Source organism: Camelina sativa, chromosome 5 (genome assembly GCF_030686135.1).
Source record: "Camelina sativa cultivar CO46 ecotype springtype chromosome 5, ASM3068613v1".
In the NCBI taxonomy this organism is placed as follows: Eukaryota; Viridiplantae; Streptophyta; class Magnoliopsida; order Brassicales; family Brassicaceae; genus Camelina; species Camelina sativa.
Genome location: NC_141884.1, coordinates 13,755,612 through 13,778,417, shown reverse-complemented (window position 1 = coordinate 13,778,417; position 22,806 = coordinate 13,755,612). Strand labels below are relative to the sequence as shown.

At 35.3% G+C, this 22,806-nt stretch overlaps 1 protein-coding gene, 1 non-coding gene and 1 pseudogene across 3 annotated transcripts; 2 read left to right on the top strand and 1 right to left on the bottom strand.

Annotated features, from left to right (window-relative positions):
• Positions 1 to 402: 402 nt before the first annotated feature.
• LOC104789229 (putative LRR receptor-like serine/threonine-protein kinase At2g28960) lies at positions 403 to 7,563 on the top strand. 2 transcript variants are annotated; one of them, XM_010514959.3, is made up of 13 exons: positions 403 to 596; positions 733 to 1,261; positions 1,687 to 2,192; positions 2,803 to 2,938; positions 3,027 to 3,098; positions 5,389 to 5,460; positions 5,561 to 5,638; positions 5,707 to 5,861; positions 5,944 to 6,158; positions 6,263 to 6,389; positions 6,547 to 6,612; positions 6,777 to 6,966; positions 7,048 to 7,563. In XM_010514959.3, exons 1-13 carry the CDS (start codon positions 509 to 511, stop codon positions 7,454 to 7,456), a joined length of 2,643 nt encoding a protein of 880 aa, XP_010513261.3. In that variant the 5' UTR covers positions 403 to 508; the 3' UTR covers positions 7,457 to 7,563. The 2 variants fall into 2 exon arrangements, with proteins under 2 accessions (XP_010513261.3, XP_087306186.1); XM_087450060.1 differs by lacking the exons at positions 5,561 to 5,638; positions 5,707 to 5,861; positions 5,944 to 6,158; ... (2 more) ...; positions 6,777 to 6,966; positions 7,048 to 7,563 and having other exon boundaries at positions 509 to 596; positions 5,389 to 5,464.
• Positions 7,564 to 12,722: 5,159 nt separating this feature from the next.
• Positions 12,723 to 13,777, top strand: LOC104786797 (uncharacterized; annotated as a pseudogene).
• Positions 13,778 to 16,675: 2,898 nt separating this feature from the next.
• LOC147943723 (small nucleolar RNA R71) lies at positions 16,676 to 16,782 on the bottom strand. The gene has a single exon (XR_015558667.1). It is a non-coding gene; the product is annotated as a small nucleolar RNA R71 (small nucleolar RNA).
• Positions 16,783 to 22,806: the final 6,024 nt, after the last annotated feature.

Genomic DNA, 22,806 nt, shown 5'->3' with positions numbered 1-22,806 from the left:
ACCGATCGGTAAAATAATTTTAGTAATACGGTTATCAATTCGGTTCGGTTCGGCAGACGATAACCGATCGATTTTTCGGTTAATAGATGCACCATATAAAATGAAAAAAAAAACTCTAGATTTCTCATTTCTTCTCTTATTTTTTTCTCTGCCTACGAGAGAAAACTTCTTCTCTGCCTCCTTCTTCTCATTCATTCTTCTATTTCAGCAGAACTATTAGGTGCAGTGCATGTTGTAGGCACGTCTCTAGTCTCTACTTCAGGGCATATGCTCCGTCGTATATTATGCTTATCACGAGTCATTATCATTCTCCCATGGAGCTTTAATTAAAAATCAACTTGTTGGTTCTTATATTAAATACTCGACATGGATATATTTATGATTTATCATCACTCCTTTGGAGACTTGGTCGATGCTCTGAAGACTTAAATGGGAGAACATTTCACCCCAAAACTTGTAGTGTTATCTTCAAGAAATTTTCTTTGAACCCTTGTGTGTTTAGCCAAAAATGGATGGCCGTCAGGGACTAAAATGTGCCCTGATCATGTTCACTTTCCTCGGTTTATTACATCTTATTCAAGCTCAGGATCAACAAGGTATTCGTGTAATGTTTTATTTTCATAAGATTTTGAAAACTTTATCCTGTTTCCATAATTAGGATTGAAATGTTTGATCTGGTAGATAAACTCTTCACTCTTGTTTTGACACATTTGTTTTTGAATATTTTGTCAGGATTCATTAGCTTGGATTGTGGGCTACCCCCAAACCAGTCTCCGTATATCGAACCAAAAACCAAATTAAATTTCACATCTGACGCTGGTTTTATCCAAAGTGGAAAGCGTGGTCGAATTGTGGATGTATGGGAGTATACCTACCAACAGTATAATGCTTTGCGATATTTCCCAGATGGAACACGCCACTGCTATACTCTGAGGGTCAACCAAGGCATCAATTATCTAATTAGAGCTGGGTTCGTCTATGGAAACTATGATGGCCTTAATAGACATCCAAGATTTGATATATATGTTGGGACTAATTTGTGGACAACGGTGAATGCGGACACCGCACAAGACAACGAGATTATCCACATGGCACAGTCAAATTCGTTACAGATTTGCCTTGTTAAAACCGGAACAACTGCACCTTTCATATCAACCTTGGAACTACGGCCTTTAAGAAATGATGCTTATTCTACACAATCAGGTTCCTTGCAACTCATATCTCGGGAATATTATAAGCAAGACAAAGATCAAATCTTACGGTATGTTTACTCTCATCAATTTTCGTATATGTCATAAAATTTAAAGCTTTTACTTTATTTTCACTTAACACACAAAAAAAAGGTTTTTAAATACCACTTTCAAAAATTGTAAATACCACTAATTGTTTTTTCCAAAAATATCATCTTTAGTTACTAAATTGTGGTTTTCAAAAAATACCATAAAACTTATGTGGTATTTTTGAAAAAAAAATAATTAATAGTAGTATTTATGAAAAAAAAAAGTAAAGTGTGGCATTTTGAGGAACTTCTCAGAAAAAAATTATAGATAACATGTTTTACACGTCTAAACTTGGATAATAATAATTTTGGCATGTGTCAGATTCTAATGATATTTTGTAAGTTATACATAATATAAGATTTTTAACTTTTATTATGTTCCAATATTTCATTTAATGTTCTGCCAGGTATCCTGATGATGTGTACGATCGGCAATGGTTTCTATCATACATTGATTTTGATTTTGTCTTTGATTTTGATTTCCCACATCAAAGAGAAATAAACACCACCCTTACTGTGAATTCCTCTAATCCCTTTGATCTACCGAAAGTTATAGCTAGGTCCGGTGCAACGCCCAAAAATGCCTGTCACCCATTGAGTATTTACAAATATGCAGATAGCCCCAGTGATAATTTTGTTTTTTATCTTCACTTCGCTGAGCTCCAAAACCTTCAATCCAACGAAACCAGGGAATTCGACATTATAATTAACGGAAATATTTTAAATTCGGCGTATAGTCCCAAGAAGTTACAGATAGAAACCATATTCAACAGATCACCAAAGAAATGTGATGGTCGTGAATGCGGCACGGAGTTGGTGAAGACAGGGAAATCAACTCTTCCACCTCTACTCAACGCTTATGAGGTTTACAACGTTATGGAATTTCCATATTCAGAAACATATCCAGCCGATGGTATGTAAACATTGTCTTTTCTTTTTTTTTTTTTTTTTGCATACTCGTACAATTTTCAATATATATCTTAAATTACACAAGTAAAAAAATTATAATGGTACAAATTAGGTTTTTGCATATAATAAGGAAATAGAAAATAAAAGAATACGAAAACATGAAGATACAAAACTTGCAATATACATGTGATAATCAAAATAATGAGAATGGAACACAAGTTTCTGCTTTCTGGTATTCATCTCCAATAGTTTAATTTTTTTACTATAATAATTTTATGTGATATAACTTTTTTTTCGCACTAACAAAGTTTACTAAACTACATTAACATTACATATATATATATATATAGTTGTTTCTTCATATAGTTGTTTGAGTTACTTACTAGTAATAATATAATGGACATGAATCAGTCATTCCAATTGTAACATAGCTAAAGTTGACATGTCAAGATTTCGCCAATCCAAAACTGAGACTTCTTCTAAAACGAGCAAAAATAAATTATCATCTTGAGCAGCAAAATAGATTTCGCCATGTCATGCTAGCATCCAAATAAAATGAACCACTTTTTTTTTTTTTGCCTAATAACACATTGGCTTTTGAACCTCTATTCCAGTTGCTGCTCTCAAGAATATTCAAGCCGCCTATCGATTGAACATAATTAGTTGGGAAGGAGATCCTTGCCTCCCAGAACAATGGAAATGGAAATATGTAGAATGCAACTATACTACTCCCCCAAGAATCATTTCCTTGTAAGATCACTCTCTCTACCATACCTTTGCTGCTTTGCAGCTTGAAGTATTTTAAAATATTACTATTTTTACACGCTCATATATTCAGAGACTTATCATCAAAAGCATTGAGTGGGGTCATAGTTCCTAGCTTCCAAAATTTGACTCAACTACAGAGACTGTGAGTATCTCGATCCTTTATGTTGATTTGATTAGAGGCGATTAGAATTATAATTTTGTTATGTTTATTTGATCCTTTATGGCTTTATCAATCTGTACTATCCATGTAACCAAACATCAAACTAGAGTTAATTACAATATTTTGCAATGATTTTTTTATTTCAATGGAAACATAATCTTCTAAACATTTATTTTTCAGCTTAATATTTCTTAACAAAAATCAATAAATAAAAACGTAAATAGTATTTTAAAACATAAATATACTTAGTAAAATAGTACTTTCATTAATCTATTAAACAAATTTCAGGTCAGATCAATTTTGGTTCGGATTAAGATATGTCTGATATACGGCATAGTTTATTTTGGATCCGTCAACATGAACTAGATTTTAACCTACGGTACACCGCGGAACAATTTAAAAATAAAAAAGAAAATTTTATTTTTTATTTGTTTTTTATATTTAGTTTATTTTGTTTAGTTAAATAATAATTTTGTTTGGATTTTCAATTATTAGAACAATAATAAGGGAAATAAATACATAAATATGTAATTTATAAGCTATTATCAGATTAAATCACAATTTTACCTAGGGGTGTCAATCGGGCTGGCCCGGTCCGGCCCGGCCCGAAACCCGTAAATCGCGCATATGTTTGAGCCCGGCCCGGCTCGGCCCAAAATATTTCCGAGCCTATATTTCAAAGCCCGAGCCCGGCCCTAACAAGGCTATAGGGCTTTTCAGGCTTTTTCGGGCTTATCTTACCGATAAAAAATTCAAACTTATAAGCCTTAAACAACAGTGTTTGAAGGTGCACTATAAAAAAATCGATCAAAAAATTAATAACTCATCTATATTCATTACAACCAACTTAATTTAAAATAAAAAGTTTAAGACTAAACAAAATTTCGATACTTTAACCAAATAAACTAATATATAATTCATATAAAATATCATAGATAAATTTTTAAAAGTATTAAGTATGGTTATTAAGTAAATATAAAAACTAGGATTAGAGTTTAAAACTTTAATTACAATAAATTATTAATCAAATATTGCAATCAAACAAAAATGTTAACAAAAAAGTACAAATATATTTGTTAAAGGGCTTTTCGGGCTGGCCCGAGCCCGGTCGGGCTAAACCCGAAAAACCCTATAGTCCAAACGGGCTGAGCCCAAAAGGCCCGATTTTTTCTGGACATATATATTTAAGCCCGAACCCGCTATTTTTCAGGGCCAGGTCGGGCCAGCCCGCGGGCTTTGGCCCTAATTGACATGCCTAATTTTACCAATGATTTAATTGTTTTACAAAATTTTAGTTAAATTACCCTGATTTAATATGTCTAATATTCTTATATTAGTGGTATTGACCATATATTAAATGAAGATTTAACCCGTGTTTCAAAACCGAATTAAATATATTTTATATTTATATTAATGTTAATTCAAACCATCGTGTTTATAACATGTCCCGCCATATAACAACAAACCGTCATATTAGTGGTTTAACCCGTGTTTCAAAACCGTCATATTAGTGGTTTTGGTTGTGGGTTTTGTGTTTCGTTTGTGAAGTTGATATTTATACATGGAAAATGCTTGATGAGCAAGGAATTTATGATCTGTAGCAATAAAAGAAAGATTTTAGTGTTTTCCTATTTGAGTTGATAACATTATCGCAGAATAATATTCAGTTTCTTAACGTGTTATATACTATATTAAATATATTTCTTGATGCTTAAGTTAAATATACCCGATTATTGAGTTTTTAAAGTTGGGTTCTCGTTTTTATGAACTTTATTGACATTATAAAAATTATTGCGATTGTAATCATTTGTTACTCAAATTCGGCTGTGTCATTTAAATTTAAGAGATCATACAGTCTCTAAAGATCTATTAAAATAGGTTTGGAGATTTTTATGGGATCAAAAATTTAATGCATAGAATTTTTTTTGGAAAATTGAAATGTATAGATGTTGTCAAGCTATTTATGGCAATAAACATATCAAATTAGGTCGATTTAAATAGTTCCATTAATTGAGTTTTTACGAAATGTTATTTTACGAAAATCGTGAGGGGTTAATGTTGTAAATAAAACAAATTGAATAAGAAAAATTTAAAGGGCATAAACCAAAATATATTTCAAAAATGAAAATATAGATATATATATATTTTTTTCATTTTTTGTCATTTTTTCTCATTTGTTACTAAAAACTAAAATTTCAAAAACCAGATACAGATTTCTACTATACTTTTAAGACATAATTGAAATAACTTCTAATATGTTTTCAAACGGTAGGGATTTATCAAATAACAGTCTGTCTGGAAGTGTGCCCGAATACCTAGCCACCATGAAGTCGTTGTTGATCATGTAAGTTTTTTCAGGAAGCAGAAGAAACATTATAAACTGTCTTATAACTTTGTAGCATATAATTGAGCTGATTTCTTAATTGAACTTCAATTTTCTGTAGAAACCTAAGTTGGAACAAACTCAAAGGCCGGGTTCCTCAAGTCCTTCTTGACAGGAAAAAAAATGGGCTACAGTTGATGTACGATTTTCACCTTTTTCCCCATAGCTCGCTCTCTCAAAATTTTAAGTGACACATGTGGTCTGTAGGATGGACGAAAACCCAAAGCTTTGCGTGGATGATTTCTGCAAAATTAAAAACAAGAGTATTCTTATACCAGTTGGTGCGTCGATTGTTGGATTGGTACTTATTGTGGCTCTGTTGGTTCTCTTTTTTGTTTTCAAAAGAAAAGGAACGCAGAAAGGTACTTTATGGATCTTTATCATGAGCGCATACATAAAGCCTCTAAAATCTCACGGCGTTTGGTTGTATTGTTGTCTCTGTAGCTCGAAATAATCAACCATTTAAGTCATCAATTTTAACGAAGAAAAGGAGGTTTACATATCCAGAGGTTGAAGCCATAACAAATAACTTTCAAAGAGTTATTGGGGAAGGAGGGTTTGGAATCGTCTATCATGGTTCCTTGAGTGATACTGAAAAAGTAGCTGTAAAACTGCTCTCTCAGTCACCAACTCAAGGCCACAAGCAATTTAAGGAAGAGGTAGACTAGGGGCAAATTGTCTTCTTTCTCAACAAAACATGAGTTATTTTGAGGACAATATGGGCCTTGCTTATGTGTTCACATGGTTCATTGTTGAATATCAGGTGGAGCTGCTTCTGAGGGTTCACCATGTAAATTTGGTAAGTCTTGTTGGATATTGTTTCGAAGAAGACCACTTAGCTCTAGTCTATGAGTACACAACCAACGGAGATTTAAAACAACATTTGTCAGGTAATTTTGAATATGTCCATTTCTGTTAAACTATCATCCCTTGTCATATTTTGATGTTACTTATGTTAATATATAAGGATAATATAATTCTGCTCTAAGAAGAAACTAAAAAAAAAAAAAATTGAAGGATGATATAATTAAGTGATGGTGTGTATAGGAGAACGTGGTGGCGCCACTCTGAGCTGGGAAAATAGACTTAACATCGCAACAGACATTGCACAAGGTTCGTTCCTCATCATCTATATATGCTTTATGTCTTCTTCTTTCCTTTTTTCTTTAATGAAAAAAAAATTAATAACTGACTTAGTATAGTTATTCACTGTCCCTTCCGAGCGCTTGAATGAACTTTTAACTATCATCTAACCATAAATTAATTTTTGTTGACAGGACTAGAGTACTTACATACAGGATGCAGACCACCAATGATTCATAGAGATGTCAAGACTACAAACATACTTATCGACGAGAACTTCCAAGCTAAACTTGTTGATTTTGGGCTTGCTAGATCATTTCCAACCGGGAATGAAACACATATGACAACAATCGTTGCTGGCACCCCGGGATATCTTGACCCCGAGTAAGTTTTACACGCAACAAAAATGTAACTAAAAATTATCTTCCATCCCCTTTTGAGAACATTTCTATCTTTTTCTTTCAGATATAACCAAACAAATTGGTTGACTGAGAAGAGTGACGTTTACAGCTTTGGGATCGTGTTATTGGAAATAATCACAACCCAGTCTGTGATAGATCAAAACCGTGAAAAACCTCACATTGCAGAATGGGTTGGTTTTATGCTTACCAATAGAGGCATTGAAAATATTGTGGATCCAAGTCTCGCAGGGGATTATGACTCCAGCTCTATTTGGAAATTTATTGAACTCGCAGTAGCATGCGTGAATCCTTCTTCTTTGGGGAGACCAACCATGTCTCACGTTGTTAATGAATTAAAAGAATGTCTCGTATCTGAGAATTCAAGGAAAGGAGGTACAACAGAGATGGAATCAAAAAGTTCTTTTGAACCGAGCATGCAGTTTGCAGGAGGGGTAACCCCTGTTCCACGCTAACAACTTCCGCGGAGTCCCTTTGTATCAAAGTTTGTAATTGCACATTATAAAAAAACACAAAAAGTATTCTCTTGGAGTTGGTGCAATAGATTTTATATCTTTCCATCATCGTTTATCTCAGTTCTTTTCTTTTAAAATATTGTGTGATGGAAATTTTTTACTACATTTTCCTCTTGCATGCATGATTGAAGTGATTATAAAATACTATTCTATATCTTGCATGTTTATATTATAGACAACTAGAAGTCATTCCGTGTTACGCATGGATTTAGCTTACATTGTTTTTGAATTTTAGTAATTTGGATATTATAATTCTTTTATTTGTTTACTCAGCAATTGTTATTTTAATGATTTTTAAAATATACTGATCATTTCAATATTTTTTGGGTTCTTTTGTTTAGTGGTACTTAAATTTTCCTTTTATATGTAGTATTAGAGTATTTCAACATGTAGAGAAATTTTTGATTACATAGTAGTGTGTTTATGGTTTTTTCTCCCTTTAGACTTTCAAGACATATTAAGCATTCTCCATCTTTTTATTTTCTTTCTTGCATTTGCACAAATTATATTACCACTGACATCTACAAAAACATGAAAATTTTGGAAAATAACTTACATGAATACAATCTAAATATGAAATTTAGGTAAACAACAATGAACTTAATAAATATATTTTACCAGCTAATTTTTGGTGAGGTAAAAAATGCAATCACATCCCTCAATATAATTTATTCTTTATACATTCTAATACAAATTAAAATTTCTTTTACGAAATTTTAATAATGAAAATGAATCCAAGTAAATAAAGTTATAAAAAATTACTCTAAGTTTTGGTGTAGTATAAAAATGCAATAGTTTTGTTCCATCGCCGAAATGATTGTTTAGATCTGTCTTTTTAGCTTTGTCATAATGCAATTGAATAAAACAAATATTTATTTTCTCGTAGCTACTTAGAAGAAAAACCGCAGAAGATTATAATATCAAATGTCATAATAAAAAAGTGTCTTAGGAAGTAAAATATTATATGTGAAAGTGAAAAATGTTATGAGAATATTTGTTGATCTTTTATTTTTAAGATGGTTAATCTAAAGCTATTTGATACTAAGATTCCTAAGAAATGATACCAATATACAATTAGCATATATTACTCACAAGTCACAACTATAGAAGTCAAATTAATTGATATAGAAAAATGCAACTCATATCATGCTATGATATAAAAAGACATCACAATCTTAACAACATGATTTTTTGAGCATATGATAGTAACATCATAAACTAAATTTACAATGGAGAGACTCATATGCATCGTCTTATAAGAAGAAGTTTTAGTCTACTTTATACACTGTTAATTATAATATAGCAAATTTAAAATGCTACTAATAATCTTAATATAGCGATAATAATGCACTATTATAGAGAGACAAATAATAGCAAAGGAAAAAATGATATTGTATGTGCACCCTCTAAGATGGCTCCGACAAAGACAACATTTACAAAATCGCTATCGAAACGAAATGATAGCGTTTTTTTGTGTGCTAAAAATACGCATATTTCTTGTAGTGATGTTGAATATATTAAATCATGATAGTTCATTTTTTCATGATGTAGTAGTATTAATATAACCAACAAACACGATAACCCTAGAGTAAATATAAAATATGGTTCAAGGCCCGGACCGAGGCCCAATCCATATGGTAAGCAAATGGAGCCAAGCATTATGGCATCAAATTTTTTGGAGCATACTTTAGACCAAAAGTTTTTTTTTCTTTTGTGTAGAAAAAAATAAAATTATAAGTTCAGTTATTATTAGCTTTTTTTTATAAGTTCAAGTTTTCTATAAGAAAAACATATTTTTCATGTAGATATATCCAATTTGTGTAAATGTTTAAATGAATATGAAAACATTGAAAAGACAAAAAAATGTGAGCAAGCAAAACGAACATATTTCGGTTTATGGACTTAGAAACTATCTTATGAAAATAATTTTTTATATTACTATTCTTATTATTTTATTTACGATAATGAAAATGGTTTCTTAAAAACAAAGTGGCATAGGTCATCCAAAATTGCCGGACTGGTCCATGGAGATTAGGAAATACATACATAAACACTCTAATGAATAAGTAAATTTGTCAAACATTCTCACATTATATTTTTCTGATGCATTTTTAATGCAAACAATAAACATGATAACCTGCAAAAAAATATTTAAAATTATTCAAGAATACCTATTGAAATATGGAAAATATATAAAAATAATATAATTCTTAATAGGAACCTAATGACTGAAATTAAATAATCATGACTGAAAAAATCTCTTAAAATGAGAGCAATTAGGGACTCAAATTTAATTTTATGGAAAACTGATTGAATTCTAATATTATGGAAAACAAATTGGTAATATCTAATGGGAAATAAATAAGTAAGCAATTATCAAATTACTTACATAAAACATCCCACCATTAGATTATATAGGATTAAACTCCAGAAACTAAACCCAATAATGGATACTCAGAAATTAAAATTTGACTCAAAAATTTATGAATTTATAAGAGAATTTTGAGAACACGTAAACATCTACAATCTAACATAATTTAGTTTTCTTTCTTGCTTATGAATCATTTATAAGATGGAAACCCATAAATAATTTTTTTACATAATTTAGAATCTGTTCTTGCTGTGAATCATACATAAGATTGAAACATATTTTTATAATGTCAAAATAACCTATAATCAGATTGTTCCTAGGATGAAACCACAAACTAATAAATGGTGGGTTTAGATTGGAAGGGTCTAATTGAAGAAGGGAAGAAGGAAATGTTAAGAGTTTTTTTTTTTTTGTTTTATGGGCTTTTAGTAAATTAGGTCCAAAGTATAAATGAATTTAGTTAATTAGGTCCAAACAACAAAAATGTACATGTATTAGATAGATAATAGGCCAAGTGTCATCTTCTTAGCAAAAGTTGAGAAAAACCTTCTCATATTATATAATATAAAAATAATATAATTCTTAATAGGAACCTAATGACTGAAATTAAATAATCATGACTGAAAAAATCTCTTAAAATGAGAGCAATTAGGGACTCAAATTTAATTTTATGGAAAACTGATTGAATTCTAATATTATGGAAAACAAATTGGTAATATCTAATGGGAATAAATAAGTAAGCAATTATCAAATTACTTACATAAAACATCCCACCATTAGATTATATAGGATTAAACTCCATAAACTAAACCCAATAATGGATACTCAGAAATTAAAATTTGACTCAAAATTTATGAATTTATAAGAGAATTTTGAGAACATGTAAACATCTACAATCTAACATAATTTAGATTCCTTTCTTGCTTATGAATCATTTATAAGATGGAAACCCATAAATAAATTTTTACATAATTTAGAATCTGTTCTTGCTGTGAATTATACATAAGATTGAAACATATTTTTATAATGTCAAAATAACCTATAATCAGATTGTTTCTAGGATGAAACCACAAACTAATAAATGGTGGGTTTAGATTGGAAGGGTCTAATTGAAGAAGGGAAGAAGGAAATGTTAAGAGTTTTTTTTTTTGTTTTATGGGCTTTTAGTAAATTAGGTCCAAAGTATAAATGAATTTAGTTAATTAGGTCCAAACAACAAAAATGTACATGTATTAGATAGATAATAGGCCAAGTGTCATCTTCTTAGCAAAGAAAAACCTTCTCATATTATATAAGATATACTATTCTAAGTATTGTATAATATTTATTGTTCTTAACTACTTTGTCTGATTAAGGCCGATAGGCGATGGTCAAAAACTTGAAGATATTACACGCACCGTAATAGAGCAGAAAGACAAAGCAAAAAAAAACAACATAATGTAAAGACACAAATAAAAGATAAGGGATATACAGATAAAAAGATAAAAAATCTTTCCATGATATATTCAATATCTTAATCCAAGGCTTTTTTAAAAAAAGTTTAGATCTAAAGACTAAATTACTGAAAAGAAAATTTAGGTTTATTATGCATAAAAAGTTGTATTAATACAAAGTAAGTCAAGCATATATATGATTGCTCCTCCCCAATAAGTAAAATTTCCGCCAATATCTGACAGTATCATTTTTAATGAGTTGGTTGGTTGTGTCATGTATGCATTAAAGCTCGAATTCTTCATATACGGTAATCTGAACTGGGATAGCGGTTGCGACAATTATTCTGTGTTATAATTAGTTACTAGGATATATCTCGTGCTTAAAGCACAGATCAACATTTAAAAAAAAATTATAATATAATAATTAAAATTATTGTTTTATTTTAAAAAAAATTATTTTGTTTGAGATAATATTTATTTTTAATTGTTATGTAAGTCTATTAGTCTATATGAATACTAATTATTTTAGAATATTATATTTTTTTTTTTGAGGTATTATTACAGTATTATATTGTTTATTTGTTGTATTTGCATCATATTTTGTGAAATATAAAATAGTAATTTTAATATTATAATTATGAGTAAATAAAAATTATTAATTTCTATAAATTTAGTTTTACCAATGTAGAAATTAAAAAACACATTTTCATACATTTAGTAATATATCTTCGTTTTAAAAAATTCAAATCACAACATATGCAGAAAAAATATGCATTTTATTAATTATAAGTATTATATGAAAGTTCTAAACAATTTGTAAATAAAATAAAATAAAGATGATAGGAGAATCATAATTTGAAATCATAACAAAATTTTTGAATTTAGTTATTAAAAATAATTGTATTGTATACTTGTATATAAAATCTTAGTTTTTAAAATTCTGATTGGTTTATATATTTAAAAAAAAATAATTAGTAATTTTGTCCATAATTTATTAGAGAGAGAAAATATTTTTTTTAGATTTTTTAAAATTTGATATGTGAGTGTTTTTTTATTTTTAATTTAATTATATTTATTTAAATTAGTTAATTTAGCTTAATTATTTTTTTCTAATGGCAACTGAATGTAATGTTTTACACATTTTAAGGTTAGTTTCATATTTGTACTTCTCAATTAATATAGTAGGATATATTTGACAAAATTTAAGCGGATTTTTTTTTTAACTGTTTTTTCTCTCTCGCCATAGGCGATTTTCCCCATACCACCGCTTCATAGCAAAACTCTCTTTTTCAGTGCATTTGGCCGGCGTCGGCTTCTCCGGCGTCGGCCACCGTTGCTTGCTTTAATCAGTTGTTTGTACTTCATCTAAGTACTGTACAGTTTTAGATTTTGAGTAATTAAAATGGCAAATCAAGATTATCAAATCCACGCAAGTTGCCTCTTCGCGTCGATGGTGTTTCAGGGACTGAGTCCGTCATCTAGTAAACAGACTCCGGCCGCGTCATTGGATCCATCCTTGATTTGGTTCATCTGTCAGTTCATTGGAATTTCACTAATCACTATAACAGATTTATCTCATATCAATTGTTGTTCCTTCCATATAATGTCGATTCAAAGGAATCGTGATGTCTTTCTTTATAGAAAGTTTGATTCCGGAGTGTTCGCTCGCTACCGGTGGAGTTTCCGGGTATTAACCGGTGAATGTCCTCTTACCCAATGGTATGGAGGTTCTACATGGGTTTTTGATCCTGAAATCAATGGAGGAATCAGTCAACTTGATGGAATCAAAATTCGAGATCTTACAATAACGATGTCAGATGATGGTGATCAACGTGATGCTTTCTTATTACCCTGGTTGAAACATTTCATAAGTTGTGGAATATATAGTTCTACATCCAAGGTGGAAACTTTCTTTGAGAATGGTGATGGTGATCACTTTTCATGGACGGAAGTCTTTCTTCTACCGATACGGATTCTTTATTTTATTAAATTCATTTGTCTTTGGTATAAACCTAAACCCAAACGAGATGTGAGCGTGATGGGAAGGCAAAGGACGGCGGGTGTTTGTGATAGTGCTGTCATCTCTTTCCCTCGGTTGGAAAATTCTACTTCTGCGAAAAGGGCGTTCATGATCATTAATTGGCAACGTTGCGTAAGGCGATTTCAGCATATCGTATTGAGTTTCAAAACACAAGAGTCATTTGAAGCAATAATTCTGTTTTTTTATTTTAACAAAAGTAATGCGAAAAGCATTTTGGAGTTTCGTCTATACGATGATAGCCAATTACGAGTATGTGAAGGAGGGATATAACAGATTTTTCTGTTAGCCTATAAGGCTTCCGATTGGCAAGCATGGTCAATTCCACTCTTTTACCGAAATTAAGTTAATTTCCTTTATTTGTGTCAATGGTTGTATAAGAATGATTCATGTATTTTGTAAAACTCTTAATGATATAATATATTTGATTTGCCGAAAAAAATAAAATAAAAAAAAGTAGGATATATTTGGCTTCTTAATATTTTGTTTGAATTAATTTTGCAACAGATGCACTCTATGTAAAACAGTCTTCTGCTTCATTTGATTGGAATAAGAGGAAACTGAATTGAGAATTTATGAACAAGATGCAAGAACAATTGTCAACCAAAATGCATGAACTATTGGTTGTATTTCATTGCTTAAAAAATATATAATATAGTACTATTTTGTTAAAAATACTAGATAATCTTCAAAATACCACATTTCTAAGTTTTTTTTCCAAAAAAAATCATGATAAGTATAATTTTCAAAAATACCACCAATACTTTTGGTTTCCAAAAATACCACAAACACAAAAATTGATTTTCAAAAAATTAAAATTTAAAATTGGATTAACTATTTTAGACCTAGGGTATAGTTTCTAGAGACTAGGTTTTAAATTATACTTTTTAAAGTTGAAAATCAAGTTTAAGTTTTGTGATATTTTTGGAAAAAAAACTTATAATGGTATTTTTGAAAAAAAAAGTATCACTTTAGTGATATTTGTGGGAATTGTCCACAAAATTAATAAATGATATGTATTAGGTAATTTTTTATACCATTGATTTTTTTTGTGTTTGCATTTTTGTTTACACACAATTCTAGACGTGCTCTGATATGTCTATATTTGGTCTCTGCTAAGCATGTTTTTGTCACGCATCTAGTTAGGATAACTAATTGTTTTGCATGAATTTCTACTCTCTTTTGTACACTTTTCATATTTAGGTAGTTCTTGCATTATCTTCGCATACATCGTGCATTTTGGAGTATTTCAGGTATTTAGGAGACTTTGGAGCCAGGCTGTCTCGAGTCGCGCCATCACTCCGTCATCACACATCCGCTCGGGTCGCGCCATCACTCCGTCATCACACATCCGCTTGGGTCACGCCATCATTCCGTCATCACACATCCGCTTGGGTCGCGCCATCACTCCGTCATCACACATCCGCTAGGGTCGCGCCGTCACTCCGTCATCACACATCCGCTCGAGTCGCGCCATCACTCCGTCGTCGACTACCGTTTGATCCAACGCCATCACTCACTCGAGCCACTACTCGTTCGCACATGTCAGGAAGACGTTCCATCTTACACGCTTCAGGAGATTCCCAAACCGACTCTTCATCTTGTCGTTTTAAGTTGTAGGGATTTTATGTCTTTACTATAAATACGTTTTGTTAAGTCTCCGCGACGACATCTTAGTTTTTATCTCGTTTTTATTTTGTAAGGTTTCCCTAGCCACCAAGAACCGTTCCCAGACTTTGTATTCAGATATCTTTTGATACATTGAGTATTTGCATTTGATTTCTTCTACAAACTTGTTTATCTCATTTTTACCTATCTAAGAATGCTTGTTTCAATGTTTTCTGAGTTTGTATTGTTGACGATGATTTCCGGATCTGAGTAGTGCGTTAGTTCTTGAGGATGGGATAGATTAGGGGGAGGATCTTAGGATGTAGGGTGTTTAAGCTTGATTTGTATGATTCCCTTCTGGACTAGAGTTAGAATTACTAGTTTCTCTCTGATCAATTGGAACTAGGTTCGAGACATTTCCACACCCAAAAGGTGTTCGATGAAATGCCTGACCAACTAGTGCCAGAGACTTACGTTCCTAGCCTAAGAGATTAGTTGTCTAGGATGTTTGTTGACGTGAATGAACTTGTTTGTCATGCTTGCTCGACCACGTTTCTCTAGCGAGAGCTAGGTATGGAAGTGGTTGAGTCTGAGTAGCTTTTACCAAGAGATTCGATTAGCTAAGTTGTGATGTTCGTTGTTTAGGGATAGATTGCTTGTGGCATGTTAAACACTCTGTAGACTAGGATACTCCACCGACATCAATTACTCCCATCCTTAGGACTTTTATCCTTTTGATTGATATTACATTCCTGAGATTGTTTCGCTTCTTGCTTTTTAGTTCATGCTTAGACTCGTTTCTGCTTTTATTAATTTTCATTTCTTGTCTTGCATTCTCGTTTCTAGTTCCAGGACACATTTCCGTTTGCATTTTTGTCATTCTAGGATTGTTAGAAAAAACACTCTTTTTGAATTGGCTTGACTTGTGATTCCTTGATTGCATCTTGATTGCTAGCAACATCCCATTTGGATTGACACCTTAAATACTACAACACTTAAGGTTAATTGAACCTACTAGGAGACACAAAAATCCTAGTATCAATTTGGCGCCGTTGCCATTTGGGATTCGTTTTGTTACATTTGAGATTTCAAGTTTTGCAAGATTAAGTTCTGTTACACTTATCATTCTGAGTACTGACTTGTTTTGGTTGTTTGCTTGTTTGTTTTGCATCTCAGGAACCTGTTGATTGCAACCTTGCATGCACACCAGATCAAGAGGGCATCAAAATCTCCTTCCTGTGATCGACGAAATCAACCGATTGCAACGCCCACGACAAGCTCGTCAACCCGTTGAGCATCCCGCACACGTCACTATGGAACAACAGCATGAACCACATCAGGGACCGCGAAACATTGGTGCTGGGGATGCACCGAACACTCACACTCAACGTGCTGGAATCGTCCCTCCCGCCGTGCCGAACAACAACTTCGAGATCAAAAGTGGTCTGATCACCATGATCCAAGGAAACAAGTTTCACGGGTTGCCTATGGAGGATCCACTCGACCACTTGGACGAGTTCGACCGTCTTTGTGGTCTCACCAAGATCAACAGCGTGAGTGAGGATGGTTACAAGTTGCGCCTCTTCCCTTTCTCCTTGGGAGACAATGCTCATCAATGGGAGAGAAATCTTCCCAAGGGACCCATCACCACCTGGGATGGTTGCAAGAAAGCATTCTTGGCCAAGTTTTTCTCCAACTCCAGAACAGCACGTCTCAGGAATGAGATTTCCAGCTTCACTCTGAAAAGCTCAGAATCATTCTGTGAAGCATGGGAGCGTTTCAAGGGTTACCACAGCCAGTGCCCATATCATGGTTTCAGCAACGAGTCATTACTGAGTACTCTCTACCGTGGTATCCTTCACAAAATACGTATGCTGCTTGATACCGCTTCAAACGGTGACTTCCTGAACAAGGATGTCGATGAAGGTTGGCAACTGGTGGAGAATCTCGCTCAGTCCGACGGCAATTACAATGAGGATTATGACCGCACATTTCGCGGCGACGCTGGGTCTGAAGAGAAGTACAAGAAGGACCTCAAAAATGTCAATGAGAAGCTTGACCGTATCTTGCTAAGCCAGCAGAGGAGCGTCCACTTTGTATCTGAGGATGACCCTTTCCAAGTTCCAGATGGGGAGGGCGAGCAGACTGAGGAGATCAGCTATGTTCAGAATCAGGGTGGATACAACAAAGGTTACAACTCCTACAAGACGAACCCCAATTTGTCTTACCGAAGTACCAATGTTGCTAATCCACAAGATCAGGTGTACCCGCCTCAACAACAACAGCAAGGTCAACAAAAACCTTTTGTGCCTTACAATCCGGGATTCGCTCCAAAACAACAGTTCCAGCAGAGTTACCAAGCTCCCTCAAGACCACCGCCAGGATTCCGCCCTCAACCAATTCAGCCCACTCCAGCCCCAGATCAAGAAATGAAGCAGATGATGCAACAACTTCTTCAGGGTCAAGCTAGCGGTTCTATGGATACTGCTAAGAAATTTGCTGAACTCAGTCAGTGGATGGAATGTTCTTACAATGATTTGAATGTCAAGTTTGAAGCTCTGAACTCGAAGCTGAAGTATATGGAAGGCAAAACTGCTTCTACCCCTACACCTGGCCAACTACCTGGAAACGCAGTTCAAAATCCCAAGGACTATGCTACTATCCATGCAATCACCACCCAAGCTGTAGATGTACGGCTCACTAAGGACAATGAGAGTTTAGATGGGGAGGATTTTCTTCAAGATGAAGTTCAGATAAAGGATCCCGTCAAGGTGCTCAAGAATCCAATTGAGTCAGCCAAGCAATCTGATCCTCAAGCTACTAAAGAACCAGCTTCTCCCAAGGATAAACCTGTGAGATTCATTCCTCCACCATACAAGCCTCCTCTACCATTTCCAGTGAGGTTCAAGAAGCAGCTTACTGAGAAGTACAAAGCCTTGTTCGAAAAACAAGTCAAGGAGATTGAGTTGAGGATGCCATTGCTGGATGCATTCGCACTTGTTCCTCACTACCAAAAATTCCTCAATGACTTAGTGATGGAAAGATCAAAAGAAGTTCAAGGCATGTCGGTACTATGTCTTGAGTGCAATGCAACCATTCAAAAGAAGATTTTACCCAAGAAGCTCAAAGATCCTGGATCATTCACTCTACCTTGCTCCCTTGGACCTATGTCTTTTGATAGGTTTCTATGTGATCTTGGCGCTTCAATTAATCTTATGCCACTCTCTGTGGCTAAGAGGTTGGGTTTTACAAGGTTTAAAGGTTGCGACGTCTCCCTCATCCTTGCAGATAGAACAATGAGACTTTCACATGGTATCCTAGAAGATTTACCTGTCAGGATTAGAGACGTGGAAGTGCCAACCGACTTTGTGGTTCTGGAAATGGATGAAGAACCAAAAGATCCTATAATATTAGGAAGGCCATTCCTGGCAACTGCTGGAGCCATCATTGATGTCAGAAATGGCAAGATTGATCTTAATCTGGAGGATGACTTCACTATGAAGTTTGACATCAAGGATACCTTGAAGAAACCAACAATAAGAGGACAAGTCTTCTATATTGAAAAGATGGATCAGTTGGCTGATGAGTTGTTGGAGGAATTAGCTGAGGAGGACCATCTCAAGACCGCTTTAACCAAGGATGGGGAAGAAGGATTCTTGCATGACGAAACCATTTGTTACAAGAATCTGCTAGACTCCCATAGAGAAATAGATGGACCAGAGGAGGAGGTATGTGCAGTTGAGGCAGAGACATTGGATCACGTGACTTCCCACTCGACCCGCCTACACCCTGTTCGAGCCAAATCAGTGAAGCATCACACTCAACCGACAATGAAGCTCCCGCTTGAGTCAACAAGCTACGACTCAACCTGGGGAATTCAACTACTACCATCTCACACGACTCGACCACCGGCATTACAGTGTCACTCGATCTGTTTCAACACTGCCGCTCGATCCGCTGAAGGAAGCTGTTCCACTCGAGCCGCCTCTGTAAGTCTCTCCCGACCCATGGTCCAACTACCTCTCTCGAGCCACTCACGCTTACACCGCCCAACTGCCTCTCTCGAGTCACACTCACCGTCGTCCTCGTACTTGTCAATCGAGCCGATCTCACAACCATCATCGAGCCGCCTCCAAACTCCTCTGCTTGATTGCCGTCTAATCCACTCGTTTGCGTTTGAGCAAACACACACTCAATCGAGGCGATCACCATCTCATTCTCGCCAACACTGTCCGAACTCACCAATCGAGCCACTGCCAAACCTGTGCGACTCGACCCACAAGACAAAGACGTTCCGCTCGGTCCACCGTCCCGAAACTATCACCGTTCGAGCCACTCTCGATTCCACTCGATCCATCATCCCGGAGCTGTCATCCACTCGATCGGTTTATCCTTTCTTTGCACTTTCAAATTTTAAATTTCATAATTGCTCTTGCTACTTGCTCACTAACGTATTAATGTTTTAGCTTTGAGTTCATCATGTCTTTGAGAAGCAGGAAGAGTACTGAGCTCATACATGAGATGAGAGAGGCGTATGGTTGTGTAGGTGGACAATGCTCATCCCCCGAGTCCTTGGCGAAGCGTTTCTTAGAAATGAAGAACATGGTCGGCGAAGTTGTTGGGGGTTCAGGACAGGCAACAGGGTCAAGCAGACCTGTCAAACCGCTCACCAAGAGAAAGAGTCGCGGGAAGAGACCGGTACCAGCTTCTAACTCAAGAGAGGAGGACAGTAATTACGAACAGGAGGAACCTGATTTGCGTTTAGGACAGGCACCCAGGAAATCTGTAAGAAGGAAGGTAAGAGACAGGGCGTTCAACAGTTTCACAAATACGTTCACGAACTTCATGCGTAAGTTCAGCTGTTCGACATCCACTACCGTCGTCCCAATGTCTATCCCTGAGAACACCAGACCAATGTCGGGACGCGCCTCTGCGACTCTCGAGCCAACTTGCCAAGCACAACCATCTACAGCACGCCGGTCTGCTTACACACCACGAACGCAGCAACCCTCTCCAGCTCGACCACGGCATTCCTTTCATGAGCCCCATGAGAGAGCGAGAAAGTCGTTGAAGAAAGCTAAGACGGGACCTTCATCAAATCGTCCAGCTGAGCATCACCACGGCGGTCCTTCTGAGCATTTACCTGAACTAGTGGTTAAACAGCAGAACGAGTCTCAGATCAAATACAAGACCAAGCCAGCGACTGAGCAGCAGAATGAACCTCAAGGTGACCATCCGCATAAGGAGGATGTTATGCTATTATCGGATCATGGTGAGTCTCGCGTCGACAACATGCAGTGCGATGGACAACAGAACGTTCAACCGAACACGCAAGTGATTAATGAGCAAGTCGACCAACCAGCTGAGGCCACTCCCGCGGATCCCAAACACGGTGAAGGACAGAGCCTGTATCACGCACCAACTCCTTAGGCAAGCTCCGACTCCTTCTTCTACTACTGAGGTACTCCTACCTTCCTTTGTATATACCATTTCATTTCTGCATTGTTTGTGTTGTGATTCTTAAATCCTCCTGCAAATTTTTCTTACACAGGAGACTGTGTAATTTAAGTTTGGGGGAGAGTTTGAGATGATGTATCTGATGTTGTGTTCTGTGATTCTTATTTCAATTTTTTGCATCATATCATGTTTGAGATAGCATCCATTTATTTGCATAGAAAAACCAAAATTTTTTTAAAAAATTCGAAAATTTCCACAAAAACAGAGTGTTCATGTAGCTTGCACTTGCATATTAGGATTGAGTCTAGTGTCATTCATATAGGGTTGTTGCATTTAGCATAGGGGTTGATGATGATTGTAACCTTGGTAGCATGCTGAATTCAATAGGATAGGATCAAGGCCCTTGTTATTAGTTCTTTGATGCATGTTGATTGAATTTGAAAATGTAAGATTGAAGCATGTTCTGAATTGACGTTATTCCCTATCTATCTGAACCTAATCCTGACTTACAATTATCTTGTTATGCATTGAAGTTGAACTCATGGATACCATATACATACTTGGATTGTCTTTCACATTTTTACCACCCTTGTCAATCCAAGTAGATGATTCCCATTTTTGGAACAGTTCCCCGCACCTTTAACCAACCGTTCTTTCAAGCCAATTGTATTCTTGAGCGTCAGGCCTTTTCCGAGTTGAGCTTGTTAGAAAGTGTTAGGTTCTAACCGACAAGAGTAGGATCCTGTTTAGTTCTAGTTCGCGTTATCTGGAGTAGTAGGACTAGGTGAGAACTTGATTTTGGGTATTGGATATGGATTTGTGCAGAAAAGTAAAGGGTAGAAAGTCTTAAGGAGGGGGGTGTGTTTTCAAAGTTTACACATCTAGTCAAGGATTTGGGGTGAGCAAAGTAAAAAGAATAATTGGTTCTGGGCATGAAATTAAAAAAAAAAATTAGACAAAGAAAAGAAAGTAAAAATGCTTAAGATGTCTAGAAGAAAAGAGAATGAACCATAGTGATATTCGAGTTTTCCCAATCCGCTAGAGTGATAAGAAGTGAACTCTTCCTAAGACCAAATCTAAAGAATGAAAGAATGAGTTTGAGATGAAGTTTCTGATGAAGGGTAGAGATTGGTCCAACTTCGGTTTGGAATGTTCTTTGGGTAGACAGGGCGCTGCTCTTGTATGCATCAGTTGGTTTCAACCTTTAGCCTTCTCTTAAGCTCAACTCTTTTCATGAGAGAACCTTGTTATGTATCGATGGAAACACTTGAGAAAGAGACCACATTTGTCTCTAACCTTTCACCCTAGCCAAATGAGTTCAATGACACTGCATAGCTTGATTCATGGTTCTTTGTTAATAAATGTTAAAGGGGGTGATTGATAGGATTGCATGTGTAGATCAAGCGAATGAAATTTCTTCACCATGCATTATAGAACTAAAAACAAGGACCTTGATTCTAACTACTCTATTCAGTATGTTTTAGGTTCTGAGACCCCATCTTCACACCTCTTCTCCATACCATGTTCTTGATCGTTTGCTTGAGGGCAAGCAAAGAATAAGTTTGGGGGAGTTGATATGTCTATATTTTGTCTCTGCTAAGCATGTTTTTGTCACGCATCTAGTTAGGATTGTTTTGCATGAATTTCTACTCTCTTTTGTACACTTTTCATATTTAGGTAGTTCTTGCATTATCTTCGCATACATCGTGCATTTTGGAGTATTTCAGGTATTTAGGAGACTTTGGAGCCAGGCTGTCTCGAGTCGCGCCATCACTCCGTCATCACACATCTGCTCGGGTCACGCCATCACTCCATCATCACACATCCGCTTGGGTCACGCCATCATTCCGTCATCACACATCCGCTCGGGTCGCGCCATCACTCCGTCATCACACGTCCGCTCGGGTCGCGCCGTCACTCCGTCATCACACATCCGCTCGAGTCGTGCCATCACTCCGTCGTCGACTACCGTTTGAGCCAACGCCATCACTCACTCGAGCCACTACTCGTTCGCAAATGTCAGGAAGACGTTCCATCTTACACGCTTCAGGAGATTCCCAAACCGACTCTTCATCTTGTCGTTTTAAGTTTTAGGGATTTTATGTCTTTACTATAAATACGTTTTGTTAAGTCTCCGCGACGACATCTTAGTTTTTATCTCGTTTTTATTTTGTAAGGTTTCCCTAGCCACCAAGAACCGTTCCCAGACTTTGTATTCAGATATCTTTTGATACATTGAGTATTTGCATTTGATTTCTTCTACAAACTTGTTTATCTCATTTTTACCTATCTAAGAATGCTTGTTTCAATGTTTTCTGAGTTTGTATTGTTGACGATGATTTCCGGATCTGAGTAGTGCGTTAGTTCTTGAGGATGGGATATA

What these genes read in the sequence shown, in the direction of transcription:
- LOC104789229 (XM_010514959.3), top strand. Translation starts at nt 509, where the DNA reads ATGGATGGCCGTCAGGGACTAAAATGTGCCCTGATCATGTTCACTTTC. An exon ending in GACAAAGATCAAATCTTACG is followed by an intron (nt 1,262 to 1,686) that starts GTATGTTTACTC and finishes ATGTTCTGCCAG; the next exon opens with GTATCCTGATGATGTGTACG. An exon ending in TTTAAAACAACATTTGTCAG is followed by an intron (nt 6,390 to 6,546) that starts GTAATTTTGAAT and finishes TGGTGTGTATAG; the next exon opens with GAGAACGTGGTGGCGCCACT.